The sequence below is a fragment of the Somniosus microcephalus genome, chromosome 23 (genome assembly GCF_052327205.1).
Source record: "Somniosus microcephalus isolate GS21.2 chromosome 23, FLI_Smic_1.0, whole genome shotgun sequence".
Classification (NCBI taxonomy): domain Eukaryota; kingdom Metazoa; phylum Chordata; class Chondrichthyes; order Squaliformes; family Somniosidae; genus Somniosus; species Somniosus microcephalus.
Genome location: NC_141009.1, coordinates 7,936,693 through 7,951,589, shown reverse-complemented (window position 1 = coordinate 7,951,589; position 14,897 = coordinate 7,936,693). Strand labels below are relative to the sequence as shown.

Sequence of the window (14,897 nt, the reverse complement as noted above, 5' to 3'; positions counted from 1 at the left end):
TTGTACTCCAAAATGTTATTCTGTTTGGGCCAGGGGTATTGATAACTCAGAAGCATGGTCAAAGAGTGGATTAATTTTAAGGATGGTCTTAAAGAAGGAGCAGAGGGACTATGGAGGGAATTGCAGAGTGTCGAGCCCAGGCAGCGAATGGCACAGCCGCCAATAATGGAGTAAGGGGAGATGGGGGGATGCGCAAGAGGCCAGAATCAGAGGAATGGAGAGTTCGGGGAGCAGTTGTATAGTAAAATTACAACAAAGATGTTATGGAGATATCCTAGTGCGGAACTGAATTTCCAAAGAGCCCGAGTACAAAGTCCAACCTCAACTATTACAATTTGGGTCACCTAAAATGGGGAAACTTTGGTGGTTTTAAATCAGATTTACCGAGAGGCAAAAATTGACATGAGCTGTAAGTGAGCCCGACACAAGTAGATCTAATGTTAGTCAAATATAGACTTCCTCTGGCTATATGATGAAACTGAGTGGGAATGGCAGGATACTAATAGAAAATGAATTACAGAGAACAGAAAAATCCAAGCTCCACAGGTACAATGGAAATACTGGCTACATTTCCTAAGCTAATTGTATCTGGAAAAAGATGTCATCAAAGTTGATCGTTTACTTATTGAAAGAGTTAAAAGAAAGACTTGCATTTCTATAGCGCCTTTCACAACCACCGGACGTCCCAAAGCGCTTTACAGACAATGAAGTACTTTTTGAAGTGTAGTCACTGTTGTAATGTAGGAAACACGGCAGCCTATTTGTGCACAGCAAGCTCCCACAAACAGCAATGTGATAATGACCAGATCATCTGTTTTTGTTATGTTGAGTTGATTGTGCTTAATCAGCTGTCAGCCGTGGCTCAGTGGGCAGCACGCTCACCTCGGAGTCAGAAGGTTGTGGGTTCAAGTCCCCACTCCAGAGACTTGAGCACTTAATCTCGGTTGACACTTTGCGCAGCACTGAGGGAGCGCTGCACTGTCAGAGGTGACGTCTTTCGGATGAGATGTTACACCGAGGTCCCGTTTGCCCTCTCAGGTAGACATGAAAGATCCCGCGGCACTGTTCGAAGAGGAGCCGGGGTGTTCTCCCCGGTGTCCTGGCCAATATTCATCCCTCAACCAACATCACCAAAAGAGTTATCTGGTCATTATCACACTGCTGTTTGTGGGAGCTTGCTATGCGCAACTCGGCTGCTGCATTAGTTACCATACTTCAAAATCACTTTATTGACTGTAATGTGCTTTGGGACGTCTTGAGGTTGTGAAAGGTGCTCAATGTCTTTCCTTCTTTTTATGTGTTCTGCCTACTACACAACAAAGTGAAGTCCATAAAATTGATGGTTCCATTACTTGTAATTCCAGGAACTTGGCCAAAAAGCTGATGTTCTTGCTGACATCCATCTGCGCTGGAGTCTGAAGCTCCAGCTCTCTCTCCTTTTGTTCCTCACCTGGGTGTGAAAGTGAAAAAAAGACAAGTTTTAAAAAGCAAGGCACCTTGCTGAAATATAAAGGGCCATATGGAAATGCCTGCAAGTTTGAGGGGAATTATCCCCTTGCATTTCAAAGCTCATATTCTCAACTAATACATGGTCACTTACGCATATTCCATTATTATCACTCTCGTTGATTAATATTTTAGAAAATAATAGTTGGTCATGATTACAAAGCAATATTCTGATCAAGGAGCTCAAATATCATTACAATCTGGAACAGCAAAGCGAGAGCTGCTTTTGATTTTTTTGCCTTTTAATTCATTTTTCAAAAAATTGAAGACAAGACTTTTATGTAAAGTCTTTGAAAATTTCAATAGAATGGATTTGGCAGAAAAATATATTTTGGATGTCGGCGTGTCAGTGCATACACAGCGAACAATGCGCACTTAACGATCAAAGCCACTGATCTGCTTCAGAGGGCAATGATGGCGACGGAGAAAGCAGGAACAAAATAGATCCTTTTACATTGAGCAATAGTCCTGCCATTTAGGCGAGGGGTTGTGCGGTTTGCCTGGCTTCAAGTATGGCACTGCTACTTATTGACTTATTTCCCTTTGCTGTATTGATCTGCCTACTCCCTCTGGGAAATGGTTTGGGTGTTTAGGGATTTAAGCAGCGGGGGCAGGGGTTGTGTTATATGTACCTCCCAATAGAGCTGTAATCTATTGTGGACAAGCAGCATTTTTACACTCAAAATTCATCTTGCCTACATCTGCTCAACTTCCTGAAGTAGTTACGAAGTGTAAAAATCTTCCTCATTTCAACAACTACTTGTATTTATACAGCGCCTCAAACATAGTAAAATGTGCCAAGGCACTTCACAGGAGTGTTATCAAACAAAATTTGACACCGAGCCACATAAGGAGATATTCGGACAAAGGTGACCAAAAGCTTGGTCAAAGACATAGGTTTTAAGGAGCGCCTTAAAAGGAGAGGTGGAGAGGTTTAGGGAGGGAATTCCAGAGCTTAGAGCCCAGGCAGTTGAAGGCACGGCCGCCAATGGTAGAGCGATTAAAATCAGGGATGTGCAAGAGGCCAGAATTGGAGGAGCGCAGAGATCGGAGGGTTGTAAAACTGGAGGAGGTTACAGAGATAGGGAGGGGGCAGAGGCCATGGAGGGATTTGAAAACAAGGCTGAGAATTTTGAAATCCCCATCTCTGCAAGCTTAGATACTTTTGGATTCCCTTTCATGTCCTCAACTTCAGCTCTGTTTCCAATAGTCAACAAAGAGCCTTACTTTTTCCGTATCGGTGCTCCTCGACATTCCACGCCATATTCTGGTGATAAACCTTAGAGCTTTTATCTCCAACAATCTCCAACTGGCGATAGCCCCAATCAGGCAAAGCAGTACCACTTAGCTTTAAGGGAAAAGCACAATAAAACATCACAGCACTGAGATGTTCGCAAAGTAGAGAACAGTTTAAAATGGCACTGATCATGCAAACTTCAATCAAATTTTCTCAGAAGCTGAAAGGGACAGCTATATAAAGGCTGTGTTTGTTACATAGAATAAAGACAGAGGCTTCCCAAAATTAACATTCATCCCACACAAATGCCAGGCAATGAGCATCTCCAACAAGAGAAAGCCTAACCACCTCCCCATGACATTACCCATCACCCATCATCAAATCCCCCACCATCAACATCCTGGGGGGTCACCATTGACCAGAAGCTTAACTGGACCAGCCACATAAATACTGTGGCAACAAGAGCAGGTCAGAGGCTGGGCATTCTGTGGAGATTGACTCACCTCCTGACCACTGTTCTCTTTTTTTTTTGGCCCCTTGAAGAAGCTGCGCAAAATTTAACGTTGAAAAAGCCAGTCCCGGGCTGTGCGGCTGCGTCGTTGCTCCCGACTACCCAAAGCCTTTCCACCATCTATAAAGGCACAAGTCAGGAGTGTAAGGGAATACTCTCCACTTTCCCGGATGAGTGTAGCTCCCAACAACACTCAACAAGCTCAACACCATCCAGGACAAAGCAGCCCACTTGGGACCCCATCCACCACCTTAAATATTCACTCTCTCCACCACCGGTGAACTGTGGCTGCAGTGTGTACCATCCACAAGATGCACTGCAGCAACTCGCCAAGGCTTCTTCGACAGTAGCTCCCAAACCCGCAACCTCTTCCACCTAGGACAGGGGCTGCAGGCGCATGGGAACACCAGCACCTCCAAATTCCCCACCATCCTGACTTGGAAATATATTGCCGTTTTTCATTGTCGCTGGGTCAAAATCCTGGAACTCCCTCCCTAACAGCACTGTGAAAAGAAAGAAAGACTTGCATTTATATAGTGCTATTCATGACCACCGGACCTCATAGAATGGTCACAGCACGGAAGACAGCCATTCGGCCCGTTGAGCCCGTGCTGGCTCTCTGCAAGAGCACTTCAGCTAGTCCCACTCCCCCGCCCTTTCCCCATAGCCCTACAAATTTTTTTCCTTCAGATACTTATCCAACTCCCTTTTGAAAGACAGGATTGAGTCTTCCGCCACCACCCTTTCAGGAAGTGCCTTCCAGAGCTTAACCACTTGCTGCATAAAAAAGTTATTTCGCCAATCACCTTAAATCTATGTCCTCTGGTTCTCGACCCTTCTGCCAATGGGAACAGTTTCTCTCTATCTACTCTGTCCAGACCCCTCATGATTTTGAACACCTCTATCAAATCTCCTCTCAATCTTCTCTGCTCCAAGGAGAACGACGCCAGCTTCTCCAGTCTATCAACTTAACTGAAGTCAGTCATTCCTGGAACCATTCTCGTAAATCTTTTCTGCACCCTCTCTAAGGCCTTCACATCCTTCCTAAAGTGTGGTTCCCAGAATTGGACACAGTATTCCAGTTGGGGCCGAACCAGTGTTTTATACAGGTTCATCATTTCCACACTTTTATACTCTATACCTCTATTTATGAAGCCCAGGATCCCGCAAGTCTTTTTAACTGCTTTCTCAACCTGTCCTGCCACTTTCAACGATTTGTGCACACATACCCCTAGGTCTCCCTGTTTGTGCACCCCCTTCAGGATTGTACTCTTTAGTTTATATCGCCTCTCCCCATTCTTTCTACCAAAATGTATCACTTCACACTTTTCTGCGTTAAATTTCATCTGCCACGTGTCTGCCCATTTCACCAGCCTGTCTGTCTTCCTGAAGTCTATCACTCTCCTCCTCACTGTTCACTGTACTTCCAAGTTTTGTGTCATCTGCAAATTTTGAAATTGTGCCCTGTACACCCACCTCCCAAAGCACTTTACAGTCAATGAAGTACTTTTGAAGCCTGGGTTTTTGTGCTCAAGGCTCTGGAGAGGGACTTGAACCCACAATCTTCTGACTCAGGCGTGAGTGCTACCAACTGAGACTGTGGGAGTAGCTTCACCACACCGACTGCAGCCGTGCAAGAAGACGGCTCCACCACCACCTTCTCAAGGGCAATTAGGGATTAGCAATAAATGCTGGCCTCGTCAGCGACACCCACATCCCGTGAATGAATTTTTAAAAATGATAAGCTCTCTATACATCTGAATGAAGACGGACTTGTTGCAGGTATTAATGATATTGGCTTGCTTTATTCCTTTTATGCAGGAACGCAGAATCAATTACAACCCAAAAGTGAACTTTTAGCATTGGGTCTCCTAGTACAATACCTGTCCAAGAATGGATGTGATCTACACTCAAAACTCTCTCAGCTCGCGAAGACATAGACAGGCTGGTGAAATGGGTGGACACGTGGCAGATGAAATTTAACGCAGAAAAGTGTGAAGTGATACATTTTGGTAGAAAGAATGGGGAGGCGCAATATAAACTAAATGGTACAATCCTCAAGGGGGTGCACGAACAGGGAGACCTGGGGGTATGTGTGCACCTTCTCTAAGGCCTGTGAACTCTGCACAGGAAGATTAACTTTACAGTTTTCTTTGTGGGAATCCATCTGGCTCCACAATAATACAGTCAAGATAAGGAATCCTCAGTGCAGGTAATGAAAAAAAAGCGCATCTAACCCTCCCCGTCCCCAGGCAGCACAATCGGGTACCCTTAGCAATTCCACACAAGGATTTTCAAGATACGGGCAGCAAAAACAAGATTCTCTAAGCAAATAATATTCCTATAAAAGGGGCGGAAATCTAGCACTCACTCCCAGGAGCAATTTCCTTAAACATTCTCAAGTCAGTAATGTGCTGAATACATTTAGTTGGAACTTCCCACCAGCTTCAGTGTCTGTCCAAGCTTTGCTCAAAAAAGGAATACCCCACAACTCTTAATTTTGCAAGCATATATAATTCTATAAATTTTGAGGCAGACTTCATCCCTCCCATCCTGAATCAGCTAAGAGACCAACATAAAGGAACAGGTTATGCCCTTCAATTCTTTTAATGTGCAGTATTTACAATGTAAATGCAGCCTACGCGGGATCTTTGAGATTACTGCGCAGCCGCACACCTTAGGGGGAACATTGGTCTCGATGTACAAATTCTTTACACGACTGTAAAAGGGCTATGAATGTGCAGTCCCCTCCAGACATTCAAACTGCTGGGAAGATAGCGCACCCAAGCTGCAACCAGTAAGGTTAGAGCTCTTGGTTAAACATAGACTTGTGCGCGGATCCTGTGAATGTGGTTTGTAGTGGTGGTATGATGAGTACGTGTACTTTAAAAGCCGCAAAAGATAAGGAATATCAAGGTCATTAACAGCCTGTGCATATCCAACAAACTCACCTTTAACACTGCAGATGTGTTCACATGCAAAAGCTTCACTTCCGATAAGATAGTTTTCCACACTTCATTCTCAGTTTCACGATTGGTAATTTCCTGAAACAAAAAAACATGGAATTAAAAATTAATCCACGGGGGAACTGGCCTGTTTGTGCGGTTTAGAGAAAGGGTGGATTCAGATGTTGTGTAAAATCAGATAATGTACGTGTTTATAAAAGCAGGAATTAAAGTAGGACTGGTGGAATTCGCATTTCAACTAGTGGCCATAATGTTGGCATTTTCACTTAACAACTGTTGTTATGCTGCAGACTGTGCAACAAATAGAAACTTAACACAAGAGTTCCTGGAACCTAGAGTCTATGAGGAGAACTTAGGAGGTCCCGAAGCTCATCGGTTTACTGTCTGCACTTTTACTGTATTTGTTACGTAGAATTATAACGTTTACAGCACAGAAACAGGCCATTCGGCCCAACTGCTCCGTGCCAACGTTTATGCTCCACACGAACCTCCTGCCACCCTATCAGCATATCCTTCTATTCCTTTCTCCCTCATCTGTTCATCTAGCTTCCCCTTAAAGGCATCTATGCTATTCACCGCAACCACTCCCAGTGGGAGCAGTTTCCATATTCTCACCACTCTCTAGGTAAAGAAGTCTCTCCTGAATTCCCTATTAGACTATCTTATATTTACGGCCCAGAGTTTTGGTCTCCCCAACAAGCGGAAGCATCTTCTCTACATCGACCCCATCAAACCCCCTCATAATTTTAAAGTCCTCGATTAGGTCACCCCTCAGACTTACTAACATGTTATGGCCATCCCTTCAGCTGCCTGGGGCCTTGCTCTGGAATTCATTCCCTAAACCTCTTCGCCCATCTCTCTCCTCCTCGAAGACGCTCCTTAAACCTACCTTTCTGGCCAAGCTTTTAGTCATCTGTTCCAATATCTCTTTAAATACGGCTCGGTGTCAAGCTTTGTTTGGCAACACTCCTGTAACACGCCTTGGGACGTTTTACTACGTTAAAGGTGCTATATAAATGCAAGTTGTTATTTTAGTTGCTGTACACTAATGCAAAAAAGGTTTGCGTCAATTCTGGCACCGTTTTCTTTTTGGGCAGCAGACAAAGGGGGCCCTGCGGATGGGTTCAATTATCTGCCGGGGGTCTCCGCACAAAGGTTTGATAACCATTCATCTAACATTTGTGATAGCTCCGACAAATCTCACTCAGCGCTTACCACTTTCCACAGGTTCTGTGCCGGCATAGAGATGTTGTAATCAATGTAGCAAGAAATCTCCTGCCAGTGAGGGCTCATAGGAGCTGCAACATCATGCCTAAAAACAAAATTCATCACAGTCAGTAATAAATGCATTAATCATTATTTGTCCAATAGTTAAATGCAATATGAATCAGTACTCTGAGGTGACTTAGTGCCTCAGTGGCTGGCATAACATTGCAACACACAAAATAATGGGCTCTAAAATGACACTTGTGGGGAGATGCATTTATAGCACCTCATCGCATTGCTCAAACACACCAAGGTACTTCACATACAATGAATAACTTTGAAGTTTTAGTGACCTGGGTTGATGGAGGAACACAGACCAGGACATACAGTGCTGAAGTCTTCAATGTCCACCTGAATAATCAGAACAGGCAGCTGGGAAGTCTGCTTAACGCATCACGTTAAAGATTGAACCTCCAGCAATGCAGCATTTCCTCAATACTGCAGTGGAGGAGTGTCAGCCTAGTTTATATGCGTAAATCCTGCAGCAAGGCTTGAACTCACAACCTCCTGCCTCAGAGGCGACGGTGTCCCATTGACTGAGGCCGACACACCAACTTAGAAGGGGAGAAATAAAAAAAACCACAAATCAGGGACGGAAGGGGACAAAATTTGCAGGGCTGTGGGGAAAGAGTAGGGGAGTGGAACTAATTGGAGAGCTCTTTCAAAGAGCCGGCACAGACACAATGGGCCGAATGGCCTCCTTCTGTGCTGTATCATTCTGTGATTCTATATCTCCACCAACTCTGACACATCCTGCAGTGTCCAATTGACAGAGAGACACCAGCAAAGACCCAAGAACAGGTTACCTCTCTTCGTTCAGATGAGGAAAGCTGCATGCCGTAAGTAGGAGGAAAGGAGGATTTTTATTAAATAACTGTCTGCAATGATGCTAAAAGGTGTTTAGGTTTTTGCAGAAGCAAAAATTGCTGCGATTTAAAATTGTCAGTTACAGAGACGTGTAGAGAGATTTAAATACAACATAATCTTAGCATACCATCTTCCTGTTCACAGAATTATGCTGGAAACCCAGCAAGTCCATCACCATCTGAAGAGATAAAAGATGCTCGTGGGTCTGCTGTATATTTCCAAAATGTTCTGCTTTTATTTCAGATTTCCAGTTTTTCTCTTTATAACTGATTATCTTCCGATTCAATTGGCTAAATATTCTGAATATATACAAGGGTGCATGAGGTTTTCTGTTAAGAGTTCATATTTAGGAACAGACAAACTCTCATCAATTATTCCACTGCACAGATTGATCAACACAAAGTGCGAATGCAAAGGTGATGAAGAAAATACCAACACGGTCACAGCAGATATTCTGAACATACGTGTTGAGGTAACGTGCCGTCATCCCATGGACCAGCTGCACGATATCACCATGGCGAACCGGGCGAGGGGGGTTGCTGACAACCAGCTCCTGTCTAAAATAAGAAAGCAATCACATTATATAGGGTCTACATAGTTTAAATTGAAACAGCAGTAGGCTAAACGCCTCCCGACAGGGCCATGCAGGATCAGGGTTTAGTTCCTAGCCTCTAGTGACATTTCCCTCCCAGTATTAAACTAGTTTGGCACTCCATCTCTGAAGTGTGAGAGGCCACTGCCGAGTGACAAGTGGCTTTAAGAAAAATGAATGAATCTTCTGTTGCATCAGAATCTTCTGATCATAGCTCCTGCCACCATTTACCAAGTTTGCAGGCGACACAAAGCTGGGTGGGCGTGTGTGCTGTGAGGAGGATGCCGAGAAACTCTAGTATGATTTGGACAGGTTGGGTGATTATATTGCATCTGCCCAATGTGGATAAATGTGAGGTTATCCACTTTGGTGGCAAAAACAGGAAGACAGATTATTATCTGAACGGCAATAGATTGGGAGAAGGGGAAGTGCAACGAGACCTGGGTGTCCTTGTGCACCAGTCACTGAAGGTAAGCATGCAGGTGCAGCAGGTGGTTAGGGCGGCAAATGGTATGTTGGCCTTTGTAGCGAGAGGGTTCGAGTACAGGAGCAAGGATGTCTTGCTGCAGTTGTACAGAGCCTTGGTGAGACCACACCTCGAATATTGTGTGCAGTTTTGGTCGCCTTATCTGAGGAAGGATGTTTTTGCCATGGATGGAGTGCAGCGAAGATTCACCAGACTGATACCTGGGATGGCAGGAATGACGTATGAGGAGAGATTGGGTCGATTGGGCTTATACTCGCTGGAGTTTAGAAGAATGAGAGGGGATCTAATTGAAACTTATAAAATTCTAGCAGGACTAGACAGACTAGATGCAGGAAGGATGTTCCCGATGGTGGGGGAGTCCAGAACCAGGGGTCACAGTCTAATGATAAGGGGTAAGCCATTTAGGACCGAGATGAGGAGGTATTTCTTTACCCAGAGAGTGGTGAACCTGTGGAATTCTCTACCACAGAAGGCAGTTGAGGCCAATTCATTAAATATATTCAAGGAGTTAGATATATTTCTTAAGGCTAAAGGGATATGGGGTGAAAGCAGGGACAGGGTACCGAATTTGGATGATCAGCCATGATCTCATTGAATGGCGGAGCAGGCTCGAGGGGCCAAATGGCCTACTCCTGGTCCTATCTTCTATGTTTCTATGTTTACCAGCAGTCAACATGCCGCATCAAAGTACGTTCAGCCAGCAATCTCAAACCGCGCGAGTAGGAGTCATCATTTATACATTGAATAAGTTTCTAATTTTCCCTAAAATGTTGCCCTTTTCCTGGTCACGTTAGTAAGCAATCACATACTTGCCAGGGTCCTTTATAATCCACCAATTGTTCACATCCTTAAAAGGATAGCAGGTTACTTGTTGCTGGTGGGAGCTCCCTCTGCCACTGTCATACCTGCAAAGAACACACATCATTTCAGCTGAAGGACGGCAGCTCTGACAGTGCAGCACTCCCTCAGTACTGCACGGAAATGTCAGTCGAGATAACATGCTCTCAAGTCTGTGTTTTTTGCCTCCCCAGGGTTTAACATTACATACTTTGGGAGGGTGGTGTGAAACGTTGCACCATCTAATGGACAGGGTAAACACGATGGACCTGATGAGCTATTATCACCATTTCTTTTTGCATGCATCCAAACTCTACTGCCCGTATCCTAACCCGCACCAAGTCCCGTTCACCCATCACCCCGTGCACACTGACCTAACATTGGCTCCCGGTCCAGCAACGACTCAACTTTAAAATTCTCATCCTTAAATCCCTCCATGGCCTCGCCCCATCCTAGCTCTCTAACCGCCTCCAGCCCCACAACACGCCGAGATCTCTGTGTTTCTGCAATTCTGGCCTCTCGCGCACGCTCGATTTTAATCGCTCCACCATTGGTGGCCATGCCTTCAGCTATCTAGGCCCCAAGCTCTGGAATTGCCCCTCTACCTCTCTCTCCTCCTTAAAACCTACCTTTTTGACCAAGTCTGTCCCAATATCTCTATGTGGCTCGGTGTCAAATTTTGTTTGATAACACTCCTGTGAAGCACCTTGGGACGTTTTACTACGTTAAAGGAGCTATAGAAATGCAAGTTGTTGTTGCATGTGCGACGCACAGCCTCCCTGACAAAGTTCATTGCATGTTGATGGAAGATTCAAGCACTGGGCAGTTGCACAATTGTACACACAAACTGTTGGCTACCAGAATCTCAAGATGGCGGCGCGCACGGACACAGCGGCTTTGTCTCTCCCGAGACTGAGCGTTTTCACCCCCCTTCTGAGTCTCTTCTGGACTCTGCTGATTCGGGAATTAAAGGCTGACCTACCGTACAGCCGGCAGACGCTCCTAGACATCGGGGCCGACTGCGTGCGGCTTACACTCGGCGACATCGATCTGCCTCCCGACATCGCCCGACCCCCGGGACCAGCGTGGCGTCCTTCCCCAGCCGGAAGTCAGCGAAGACCGTGCAGGGAACGCAAACAGAAGCGGGGTAAGAGGGCAGGTATCCAAAACAGGCTGAAGAGGGCCCCACACAAACCCTCCCTCCCAAGTATTTTCCTGGCCAACGTCAGGTCACTGGAGAACAAAATGGATGAGATCAAACTGGATCTCTCCACACAGAAAAGGACAAAGGAATGCTGCGCCATGATCTTCACAGAGACCTGGCTGAACAACGGCATCCCTGACACCACCATCCAACTAGAAGGACGCACGGTCTTCCGCGCCGACAGAACTGCAGACTCCGGTAAGAGCAAGGGAGGCGGTTTGTGCATTTACACTAACAATGCCTGGTGCACTAACACTGATATAATTGATAGATCCTGCTCGGCTGATTTGGAATTCCTCATGGTAAGGTGCAGACCCTTCTACCTGCCTCGGGAATTCACGGCTGTTATCGTCACTGCGGTCTACATCCCACCACACGCTAATGCCAAACTAGCACTGAAGGACTTCTACAGGGCCATCAGCGAACAACAAACTGCGCACCCAGACGGAGCTTTTATCGTCGCGGGGGACTTCAATCACATAAACCTAAAAACTGTACTACCGAAATTCCACCAGAATGTCTCCTGCCCCACAAGAGGGGAGAACACACTGGATCAAGTCTACACGAGCATTGTAGACGCTTATAAGGCCATTCCCTGCCCCCACCTTGGGAAGTCTGACCACCTCTCCCTGTTTCTAGCCCCGGCGTACAAACCGCTCATCAAAAGAGGGAGAACATCAGTGAGAGCAGTGAAAGTATGGCCAGAGGGGGCAGTATCGGAGCTTCAGGACTGCTTCGAACGCACTGATTGGGGCATGTTTGCCCATAATGACATCGAGGAATACGCATCCACAGTGCTATTCTACATCAATAGCTGCGTCGAGGTCGTCACGACCCATAAAAATATCAGGACATACCCCAACCAGAAACCCTGGATGAACGGAAAGGTCCGCTCACTGTTGAAAGCACGCGACGCAGCATTTAAATCTGGCAACGCGGCGGCTTACAGAGCAGCTAGGACCAACCTAAAAAAGGGTATCAGGACTGCCAAAAGGAAACAGACACTGCGGATAGAGGATCACTTTCGCAACAACTCGGACCCCCGGCGCATGTGGCAAGGCATCCAGTCCATCACTGACTGCAAGGGCAAAAGCACCAGCCCCCCGGTTAGCGATGCCTCCCTTCCGGAGGAGCTTAACAACTTCTACACTCGCTTCGACAGGGACAACAGGGAGCCGGCTACCAAAGCCTTGCCACCCCCGGAAGACCAGGTGCTCACTCTGTCGACCTCCGACACAAGGGGTGTTCTACGCGGAGTGAACACGCGAAAGGCTGCTGGACCGGATAGCATCCCTGGACGGGTACTCAAGGAATGTGCTGATCAGCTGGCTGATGTCTTCACCGCCATCTTCAATCTGTCATTGGCCCAGGCAGTAGTCCCTACATGCTTCAAGACCGCTACCATTATTCCTGTGCCAAAACAAATGGCTGCGACGTGCCTGAACGACTATCGACCTGTCGCACTCACACCCATCATAATGAAGTGTTTCGAGAGACTGGTCTTAGTCCACATCAAAGCCAGTGTTCCTGCCTCTCTTGACCAACACCAGTTTGCCTATCGTGCAAACAGATCAACGGAGGATGCAATCACAACTGCTCTACACTCGGCACTGAATCACCTAGATGGTAAGGAGACCTACATCAGAATGCTGTTCATAGACTACAGCTCAGCATTCAACACTATCGTCCCCAACAAGCTGGCCACCAAACTCCAAACTCTTGGCCTGAACACTTCCCTCTGCAACTGGACCCTGGACTTCCTAACAAACAGGCCCCAGTCTGTCAAATTAGGTAACCACACCTCCCCCCCGCCCTGACCCTGAACACGGGGGCCCCACAAGGATGTGTGCTGAGCCCCCTCCTCTACTCCCTCTTCACCCATGACTGTGTGGCTGTTAATGGTTCCAACACCATCATCAAGTTTGCGGATGACACCACGGTAGTAGGCCAGATCACCAACAACGATGAGTCAGCCTACAGGGAGGAGGTCCAGCATCTCGTGAAGTGGTGCGCCGATAACAACCTGGCCCTTAACACCAGGAAAACAAAAGAAATCATTGTGGACTTCAGGAAGTCCAAAGGCGGAAGTCACACCCCCATCCACATCAATGGGGCTGTGGTGGAAAGGGTGGACAGCTTTAAGTTCCTCGGAGTCCACATCACGGAAGACCTCTCCTGGTCCCTCAACACCTCCTCTCTGGTGAAGAAGGCCCAGCAGCGCCTATATTTCCTAAGGAGGCTGAAGGGATGTAATCTGTCACCCCTGATCCTCTCTAACTTTTACCGCTGCACTATAGAGAGCATCCTGACAAACTGTATCACAGTATGGTATGGCAGCTGTAGCTACTATGACCGGAAAGCCCTGCAGCGGGTAGTCAAAACTGCCCAACGCATTACTGGCACCCGGCTACCGACCATAGAGCACATATAGAGTCATAGAGTTATACAGCACAGAAAGAGGCCCTTCGGCCCATCGTGTCCGCGCTGGCCATCAAGCCCTGTCTATTCTAATCCCATTTTCCAGCACTTGGTCCATAGCCTTGTATACATATACCAGAAACGCTGTCTACGGAGGTCACGGTCCATCATCAAAGACCCTACCCACCCCAGCCACAGTCTGTTCGCCCTCCTGCCATCTGGGAGACGCTACAGATGCATTCGCACCCGTACGGCCAGATTTAGGAACAGCTTCTTTCCCAGGGCTGTCATCCTACTGAACTCCACAAATAAACTCTAAAGCCTGCACATCTGCCAATGCACTTTATTATGGTTATATTTATGTTAATATACTACAAGCCAAATGTATGTTGAATGTTTAAATGTCTTAATCCAAATGTACACTCTCGGGAGCCGCAAGCCTACATTTCATTGTACTGCACTTGTGCACTAACAATGACAATAAAAGTTGATTTGATTTGATTTTTTGTCCCAGAGTCCATCACACCAGCTCCCCAGTGAACATCTGTGTACCGTGTTCCCAGAGTCCACAATTAATGCTATTTCACAGGATCGGAATATTTATCGTGCTTTCCTCGTCATGTGAATCTTTACCTGATAGGGTACGTGTTCTTGTGGGAATGGAGCCAGCAGGGAACAGGTTTGCTCCACACATTCCGCAGGGTAATCTGGGAACCATAGGCTATTTCAAGAGGTTGACCTTGTGTGATCCTTGCGAGGCCGCCCTGCAAAGGAAACCAAGTGTAACTTTCTCATCCGCTTGGGAAATCATGTTCAAATATTATATATTTTTTGGTGAACTTTTGCACTTATGAAGTCGAGGGATGCCAACCCATTGGAACAGATTATTTCTGCATTCCTTCCTGCCCCAAACGTGCCAGTGTTCTCTTCTGCCCTCCTCCTCTCCTGAAGCTGCTGACTCCTCGCTGGTATAGTTCCACAGCTGTTATCTGGTACCTCACAATGT

At 46.5% G+C, this 14,897-nt stretch overlaps 1 protein-coding gene across 1 annotated transcript in view; it reads right to left on the bottom strand.

The window, feature by feature from the left end:
• pomt1 (protein-O-mannosyltransferase 1) overlaps nucleotides 1–14,897 on the bottom strand; it is a 53,838-nt gene that overhangs the window by 10,992 nt on the left and 27,949 nt on the right. Inside the window, exons 10-16 of the mRNA XM_085965328.1 lie at nucleotides 14,525–14,655; nucleotides 10,242–10,337; nucleotides 8,818–8,910; nucleotides 7,436–7,532; nucleotides 6,206–6,298; nucleotides 2,734–2,854; nucleotides 1,353–1,450 (exon numbers count right to left, since the gene is read on the bottom strand). Of these exons, the coding sequence (XP_085821454.1) occupies nucleotides 1,353–1,450; nucleotides 2,734–2,854; nucleotides 6,206–6,298; nucleotides 7,436–7,532; nucleotides 8,818–8,910; nucleotides 10,242–10,337; nucleotides 14,525–14,655 (729 nt within the window). The remainder of the gene's footprint in view (nucleotides 1–1,352; nucleotides 1,451–2,733; nucleotides 2,855–6,205; nucleotides 6,299–7,435; nucleotides 7,533–8,817; nucleotides 8,911–10,241; nucleotides 10,338–14,524; nucleotides 14,656–14,897) is intronic.